The 8,858-nt window shown below is 44.7% G+C and overlaps 1 protein-coding gene across 1 annotated transcript; it reads right to left on the minus strand.

The window, feature by feature from the left end:
• Positions 1 to 226: 226 nt before the first annotated feature.
• On the minus strand, positions 227 to 7,594 carry LOC109973885 (mucin-5AC-like). The gene is made up of 13 exons (XM_020623755.1): positions 7,299 to 7,594; positions 5,220 to 5,267; positions 4,815 to 4,868; positions 3,911 to 4,024; positions 3,524 to 3,628; positions 3,350 to 3,388; positions 3,215 to 3,247; positions 2,881 to 2,967; positions 2,698 to 2,727; positions 2,489 to 2,590; positions 2,333 to 2,357; positions 1,706 to 1,788; positions 227 to 808 (listed from the first exon to the last, which is right to left on the minus strand). Exons 1-13 carry the CDS (start codon positions 7,357 to 7,359, stop codon positions 795 to 797), a joined length of 795 nt encoding a protein of 264 aa, XP_020479411.1. The 5' UTR covers positions 7,360 to 7,594; the 3' UTR covers positions 227 to 794.
• Between the last annotated feature and the right edge of the window lie 1,264 nt (positions 7,595 to 8,858).

Genomic DNA, 8,858 nt, shown 5'->3' on the forward strand with positions numbered 1-8,858 from the left:
TAATAAATAGAAAGGCTGAAAACGACACTAACTCTTAGATCCTTTTACAGCTACAATGGTTCACGTGCATGTCAGATATTTTTACATCACCATACTTCATTGTTATTAGTTTCTATAACTGCTGAAGGATGCGTTCAAAACTCATAGAACCATTTACACCCATTCAAAAGCAAAGTAATGAATAATCAAATATGAGTTTAGGACAAAGTTTGAACTTCACAACCAAGCCATCTTAGTGTTTTATTGAGGAAACTGAGGTTGAGAACTACAAATCCCAGCCATAAAGCAGCTACAGTGTTTTAAACACGCTCCTCTTCATGCGCTTTACTTAGTCCTTTGCTTGAATGTTGAACAAAATTAAACCACCACGTAAATTGATATTACTGCAATTACAAGGCAAATAAATGAAGGGTAACAAAAAGACCAAAGGATAATTATACAACTGTGAAATGATTCATTACATCAAACATGCGGTGGATCTGAGGTCCGTGCACTGTACAGAGAACGTGTGTAGCGGTTAAGGTTGAGCATATGCTACCGTTTCAAAGAGAGGTGCAGTTCAAAAAATCCCCACTGATTAATTCTGAGATTTCACAATCACAGTCACACGCCCTGCTTCATAAAGCTGCTCCCAACTTACAGAATCATACAGGAGAAACACTGTTGGACACTTTCTGCTCCACACAATTCACCCACAAAACAAAAGAACATTAAACATCAGCAGCTCCTCCAGGCGGCCAGTGTGTGGGCGACGGCTGGGACTTCTCCACTGGCCACATCATCGCCCTCGTTTCTTATCTCGCAGCAGCTGAAACACACACAACAACAGAGGCAACTGAAGTAATCGCATCTGTGAGATCAACAAGCGTTATCTCTATCTGAAAAGGGCTCAGAACAGATCTGTGGCCTGGCTTTTGAGAGCTTCAAACAGCAGTAGGTGCAGTATGGGACAGTGTGCCTCCACAGTCAGGACGTTTCCCACATGTTCTCTGATTCAAACGTTCATCTGAAACCACTCTCCTGGCAGCAAACGGCCTAACGCTGCAGTCTGACAAACCACTATCTTACATTAAATGCTGGACTGATTGGAGGACTCATTCCTACGGAGGAAGTAGCTGATAATAAAAAGCAGTTTGTTAGCGAGTGTTTGGAATTCTAAGACTTAGTGCAGAGTACTGCAGTGTTTACAAAGCTACAATCCAGTGAAATCCGGTGCGTAACTATATAAACACGTTCTTCCTCAGCAGAATTCCTCAAGCACAACTTCATTTCCCTGTGAAACTCTCAGCCAGCCATCTAGGCCAGATAGGAAAGGAAGGCAGGACATTTAATGCTCTGTTTTGTTTTGTTTTTTGCATAGGGGGCAGAGTGTGTGTATAAACCACGTGCACCCGTAGATGTGCACATGCACCGCCCCAACAAACACGCCTGCAGATGACATTTACTGGCCGCACAATAGCTCCTGTCCAAAATAATGTATGTTTATGTTAGGAAGTCCCTATCTGTCAAACCCTGCTGCTTGTTGGAGGGCGGGGGAGTCAAATCACAGGAAACACCTTCTGTTGCCCGGCGAAAGCCCCAAAGACCACACAGCACAATGAGATATTAAAAGCCTGTAATGTCCCTGGAATCACTGCAAGTCTGTGGAGAAACAGCTCTACCACGAGATGGAAGTCAGGCAGGAAACACACAGGGGGACGCTCACCACTTTCTTCTCCGCCTGACGGCTTCACGCCGAGGAGCATGACGCAGTCTTTGGTGCTCTCGGGTCTGCTCTGGAACGATGCGCTGTGGAGGCAGAGAGACAGAGGGATGGTTGTTCACACACCTGTATGGTTCCCAGGTGCAGCTGTTTTTCAGTACTACAGTATGGAGTACTTTACCAGAAGATTTACAATTACAGCCAGAAGAACGGTGCTGGTCATTGATGACTACTGAATGGGAATACTGGGCACAGGTCCACAGAAACATGAGGGGCTCACCACATAATAAAAAAAAAAACAGATGCAAAGCAACTACAAAGCTACAACACATCCATAAGAAGACACAAACAAACCACATCATCACTAGGGGCCTCTTACAGGTCTGTGTCCACTGTCTCATAATGGTGCTGGTTTGGCCTTCTGGTTTGAACTAGCTCTGTCTATCAAGCTGCTTGTTCTTGGATGTTTGAACCTGTTTTAAAAGCCTAACCAACAGCAGGGGCTGCAGATTAGCTCTCAGCTAGACGCCCCACGCACACTGCACCGGTGTACCCTGTGTGACAACGGGTCCCTGTGGAATAAACAAATTAAATAACATTTAAAATATAGTGCTGATTGTCCAGACTTACTTCTCGAGCCCAGTGTCAATGGATTCTGTTGAACAGAAGACAAGAGACGCATGTATGTTTCACTGATGTATGGAGAATTACACCTGTTGGTTATAAAGAGCCAACAACAAGCCACAGCACAAACACACAGTGAAATATTAGTCCTTTTGCATGTACCTGTGTGATTGTGGATCTTCTTGCTTTTGTATTTGAGGACGACGGCAGCAGCGAAAGCTCCGACCAGGCAGACAGGCAGCAGAATCCACCACAGCCTTTTGTCTGAGGGTCAGACAGAAGGAAACATTCAGAGACATCCATCACATTCAGCTTCTCTAATCAGTGTCTAAGAAGATGAACAGGGGGTGTAGCAACTGCTAGTACGTTACCTGGTTTCTTCTCCTCACTGGTCTGAGAACCTATCAAAACATTAGCATGATTAGCTTCCTGCTCCTGTCACCAAACAGTACAAGTAAAAACGATTTAAGTTTTAACCGTATTCATTCTTCATATGCAGCAACACCATCCTCAGGTGTGGCAGCACAGTACTGTAGAGTATTCGTGCACCTTACCAGAACCTTTCTCTGTGGCCTTTTCATTCTCCCCCGATTGCACCTTTGGATGTGGAGTGGTTCCATGTGTGCTCATATTGAAATGACCTGATTCAATCAATAAAAACAAGCTGATCAACATGTTCTCACGCCCAGAGCTCCACTCAAACAGATGTATCAATCAAAACTACATCATGGATACCAGCTGGTAGTTTTGATGTACATCTACAAGAGGCCACGAGGGTGTTTGTTTGTAGTCATGTCATATTACACTGGCATTTGTAAATGTTGACTTATGAATGCAAAGAACAAAACAAGAGGAAACGGAGGAGTACAAACATCAGGTGTACTGTACCTGGGGTAGGGGGAGGGGTAGGGGTAGTTGCGCCTGCAGACAGTGAAGATGGGTGCATCTTAATGTCTAAACCTTTATTCTGACCAAAGAAATCATGTGCCATACTTTTGAGACCGTTTCTTTTTGGGGACATACCTTTGCTTGTCTTTGGTTTTTCAGTGCTCTCGTCTTGTCCTAACAAAATGGAAACTAGTTCAAATTGTGCTTTAAACACAGATTACACCCTGCACCATCACGCCATCCCAGGAGAACTAATACATCATTACTGAGTGTAATAATCTCTGCTGGTACTATGAAGTGTTTTCTTACCTTGAGGTTCCTTCGTGCTGATCTGTGTCACAGTCCTAGTGTGGACATGTGGGGTTGGGGATGGAGTTGGAGGAGAACTGGGCAGCAAATGTTTAGAACCCAAAGCTACACAAGCAAACAAACGTGTGTTTAAAGATAACTAAGCTTAAACATGAATGTGTTTGTTGTTCTGGCCAGAACCTGCTGCTCCTAGTCTGCCACATTTTTGTTTTACTTTTTATTTTTCCGTCTACACAGCAGGACAGGAGGCCGAGCTCTCAGGCCCAGTGGTGCAACACAGCGCCCGCTGACATGGTTCAATCTGCCGCCATCACACTGACTCATGTCATTGCTCGTCTGTGTGTCACCACCAGGCCGATGGTGTGAATCAGTGTGGAGAAAGCTTACTTCCATTGTCTGTCCGGTTAAGATCTGGAGCTGTAGAGACCGTCACAGTCTGGTTCGGAGCTTTAGCTGTTGTTTGAACAGTTGTCGTATTTGATGTTAACAGAGACTTTGTTTCTAGGAAAAAGAAAAGGGGAGTGAAGGAGCTGTTTTCAGGAACAAGGCCGAGTCTATACAGCATCAGTGTCATGGTTTCTGCCCCAGCCCGAGCCATGTTCACACTTCCTCAGTCTCCTGGATAAATATGGAGCTCTGCTGAACTTTCTTTCCTCAGCCATGCACCAGATCTACCAGGGGTACATCCCAATTCCCTTATTTGATTGTTCCTCATTTCTTGATCCTCGCTCAACAGGGAAGTTGCTCTATTCAGCCATCTTGAAAGACGTCCCAGAGCTCTTCTTCCTGCTTTTAGGAGCGAGGATACATGAGAGACATGGGCTGACACGTCCCTCTCTGAGAAATCAGTTGGTGACTGGACGCTTCAGGTGAAGGATCGGGGAAAAGGACATAAACGTTTCCTTGGTTCCTTTCTCCTTGAATTTTTTTCATTGCATCTTATGTGGGTGGGACCACGACACAAGTAAAAATCAGAACTGAGAGAAATGTGGGTTTAACTAAGGAAACTGGGATTTACCCTGTGAATTCTCCTCCTATCACTGTACGCTCCCCCGCCCACCTACACACCTGTTCTCCTTTGCTCGTCCAGCTTCTCAGCATTAAACCTGTGTCCCCACTCCTTTGCCAGCTGAGTGTCCAGCCAACCTGTGGTTTGTTCCTGGTGCCTGACCCTACCTCTCTGTAAAAGACCTGCTCTCCTAGTGAGGTCACCTGACTGCAGCTGCCTGCCGACCTGTGTGCGAGTCCTTCCTGCTGCTTGTATCGGTTACTGTGACCTTCTGTCACTCACCGTTCTCAGAAGCGATGGTGGTGTTGACAGGATCTGTAGGAGCTGCTGGTGGAGCTGGAACAGATATAAAGAAAGACATATGAATGGCTGTGTGCAGTAACAGCTGTAGAGAAATAAAAACCAGGACCGGTCAAGTTTCCATATAATCAAAGTAACGACAACACAGGAGGAAACAAAACTATACGTTTCTACTTTGTCTGTTTGTTGCCTGCTACAAAACCTGAATAGACACATTTTCTTTGTCTAACATTTTCTACAACTTAAAAAAAGTTTTAGGAAATACATTTGTTTGCTTTGTAGCAGAGAGAATCTCTTAGCTTAGCACAGAGACTAGAAATAGGGACAAACAGCTGCAAATAAGGGTTTTACCTAAAATGTAACCTGTTACTGTAACGCTATACTTACATGTAGATGACATCACGCTTACTGCTGTTGAATTCACATCTGATGAAACTACAAAACAGAAACACAGCTGTGAGTTTGCACTCGTGTCACACCACAGACGTGGAGCAGCTACTCGCTGTCTGAAGCCCAGAAGAAATTTGAACACCTGATGTTTTTGTGACAGGTGCAGACAAGTGGGGTCATGACCTGCTGAGGAGCCACTTTGTTGCTGCAGACAGGTTTTGGGCTCTGACTTCTCACATTCGGTCTGAGGTTCCACTGCACTATTTGACATATGTTATCAGTTTGTAAAACTCAGGCAGATTCTCTATTTTAGGTTCATATCTGCATATTTGCTTCTTTCCTCTCTGGCACAGCTTCAAAGTGCAGCGTCTGCCACAGAGGCGTGCCCTCGCTCCCAGTGTCAGACTGGGGATGAGAAATCAAGACAGCGGTGGAGGTGGATATCCTCTGCTCCAAGTGCTGCAGCGGTGTGAGGCTGCATCCTGTCCCAGACACACTATTGTTGTCCTCTGAGCCGTACAGTCCCACTTCCTGTCTTCACCGTCGTCAGCTGTGGCATCCTTGCACCCCAGAGCACATCTCTGTGCCATCATGCAACTTGCTCTGGCTCCACGAGTCTGGTTTCCAGAGCTGCTGTTAAGAGTTTTGGGGGAGGTCCAAGTGCAGTCTGAAACATTTTCTCAAGAATTTTATAAATCATTTAACAAAAGTAGAAGTCACCTGAAACAAGTCAAAGTCAGGTCTGGGCACTGAGTCCATTCTCTCCTCTGGTTCATTTGAAACAGGTCCAAGTCTCGCTCATGTTGGAACAACCATAAAGCTGAGGCTAAAGTTTTTTAAGTTATTTTAAAAAAGCCCAAGAAAATTTCTTCCCACAGGTCATTCAAGACAAGTCTGTGTCAAGTCTCAAAAGACAAATCCACATCATGTCTGATGTATTTCAGAACAGTATCGAGTCATCAAGGCTTAAATTCTTAAACCACTAGGGACAAGTCATAGTCCATTTTTAAATACTTACTGTCCAAGTCAAGTTACATAAATGTCCATAAAGATGCAGGTCTGTTAAAGTGAAACAAGTCATTTTAATAAAAGGTTTTAGTGCTTTTTATCTCATTTTTCCAAAGCTAAGGCCAAGTCATTTCACCACAAACCCTATTGATCAGATGTCTGACAGGCGGTGCGAGGTGGTGTTAGCTCCTCCATGTTTTAATCTGACTAATTTCACCAGGTCCAAACACACAGTTTATTTCTTTTACATCTGATCAGCATACAGTAGTAAATTAAACAGTTAACGGCCAAACATTCGCTTTTCCTCATCATCAGCTTAGCAGTATTGTTTATATGTGGTGGAGAAACACTGAGGCTCCGTGCGCTGGGTGTTTCCTCCAGATGTTTACCACCAAACGCTGGAAGTAGATTTGTTGCCAGTCGGGACATTTCAGTCTCAGGACAATGATGTGCTTTGTCTATGAGAGAGGGGGCAGGTTGGTTCCCACTGGTTCACCTACCACTCCCCTCACCAAGCAACAAGCACATCAAGAGCCTCCCTCTTCTCTTTCCTTCAACCAGGAACTGCTGATTTTGATCCTAATAAAAAGATAATACCGTCTTCTTTTTGACTAAATATGTCAAAATAAAAACACTACTTATGACCTTTTTTCTTACTTGTTAGTACAAAAGCCTGCAGTGAAGGTGGAGAACAAGTGGAGGTTCACACAGAGCTTATCTCAGCCTGGAGAGACGGAAATGCTCCGAGTGGACACCTCACAGATAACGTACAGAGCATGAGCGGCTTTTGACCAACACTGTGATCTCTATCTGTCCACACACCAAAACAAAGCTAAACGACATGACCCAAAAAACCCACGAAGAAGACATGTAACATTACTGCTGAACGACACAGGAAAGTTTTAATTTCTCAGGAAAACGGAGCAGTGGAAATGTTTAGACACTAAATAAACAAAAATCACTCAGCTCTACAATATAAAATAAGTCAACAAAAAGCCTGACCTGGCTGAGACCTCTGAGAGCCTTCAGCTCTAGAGCCCGAGCCCCAGCCAAAGGCAGCTCCCCTACCTGGTGTGAAGACGTGCACAGATGCTAGCAGGAGCAGGACGAGAACCCTGACGGTCTTCATGGTGATTCTGTGGCTGTGAACCCCTCCGACTTCTCCCTCAGACACCAAGTGAGTGGCCTGTGGAAAAGGTGTCCGCGCTGGGGCGCTCCACCACTGGTGCTTATTTTAGCACTTCCTTTGGATAAAGAAGGGGAGGAAATACACCAGCTTCCCTTCCTGACATAAACTGGGTGGCTGTGGAGACCAAGGCGACCTCCGTCTGTTCAACAGGGATCTCAGCTCTGAGTATCTGAATGTCAACTCCTATCACTTATTTTTCCTGCTCTGATACCAGTGGAGCAGGCGGGAGGAGGCTGGGACGGCGTCGGTGGAAAAACAGCATCATCTGTGATTGTTGAGATAAAGGACAGTGTGTTGGGTTTCATTGTATTATAAGAAAGATGTGACAGTGGTGCTGATTCAGACCATCCCCTGACAAACAAGACACACGTTTCAGATTCAACTGTCACATGCATCAATTACACAAACTAAAAAAAACTACACACAGACCGGAGAGCCAGCCATGATGTCTCCCCTCTCTTCACAGTGCCTCAGGTAGATGGAGACAGAGGGATCAAAATACAGGGTATTATATTGACTTCAGTGGATAATTTGACTCTCGGTTGTTTTTGGACAAAAATACATTATTTCACAAGTGGAGGATGATCGTGGCTTCATAACAAAGTCATTGGGACTGTTATACGACTGCAGCGCTGGGGGGGGGGCTACTCTGAAAGCAGAGTTTTCATACTGGGAGAAGTGAAGCTACAGCAAAGTCAGCACAGGGAGTGGTTAACTGAAGCTACCTGGGCTGGTCCCAAGGACAAAACTACAGGAATGCTAGGGGGTTTGCTGCAAACAAATCTGGATGGAGCAATGGAAACAGTACTCAGACCCCTCATGACTGCTACTCATGACACAATGTATATTATATTTTTGGATTATAATTAATGAAGTATTACTGTGTACATCACATTTAATGTTGCAGCTCATATAATCTGAATTACTGCTTGGTAATTTAATATTTCCACTGGGGATCAATTAAGTCTTATCCATCAATCTATTATCTACACCGCTTATTCCTGAACAGGGTCATGGGGGGTGGAGCCAATCCCATCTGACACTGAGTGAGAGGCGGGGCCCAACCTGGACAGGTTGTCGGTCTGTCACAGGGCTGACACGTAGACAAACAACCACACACACTCACACACAACCACACACACTCTGCTAACCTGAGTCGGCCCGGGCTTGAACTTTATTGCTGTGAGGCAACAGTGCTAACCGCTGCACCCCTGTGCCGCTAATTGAGTCCTATGATTAGGTTTTTATTTTTTAAATGAATCTGATTCTGAAAAGTAATTGTGCAATATTTGCCTCTAAACTGTAGTGAAGTCAAAGTATGAAGTAGCAGAAAAAGAAAGTACTCAATGTACAGACACCTCAAAAGTACCTGTGTAAATGTACCTGGTTCCAACGCTGCCTGATGTGGTGTTGTCTGACCACAACTAAAGCAGTTGAAC

The sequence above is a fragment of the Monopterus albus genome, unplaced genomic scaffold (genome assembly GCF_001952655.1).
Source record: "Monopterus albus unplaced genomic scaffold, M_albus_1.0 scaffold309.1, whole genome shotgun sequence".
Taxonomy (NCBI): domain Eukaryota; kingdom Metazoa; phylum Chordata; class Actinopteri; order Synbranchiformes; family Synbranchidae; genus Monopterus; species Monopterus albus.

What these genes read in the sequence shown, in the direction of transcription:
- LOC109973885 (XM_020623755.1), bottom strand. Translation starts at nt 7,359, where the DNA reads ATGAAGACCGTCAGGGTTCTCGTCCTGCTCCTGCTAGCATCTGTGCAC. An exon ending in AAGCGTGATGTCATCTACAT is followed by an intron (nt 4,869 to 5,219) that starts GTAAGTATAGCG and finishes TATCTGTTCCAG; the next exon opens with CTCCACCAGCAGCTCCTACA. An exon ending in CACCATCGCTTCTGAGAACG is followed by an intron (nt 4,025 to 4,814) that starts GTGAGTGACAGA and finishes TCTTTTTCCTAG; the next exon opens with AAACAAAGTCTCTGTTAACA.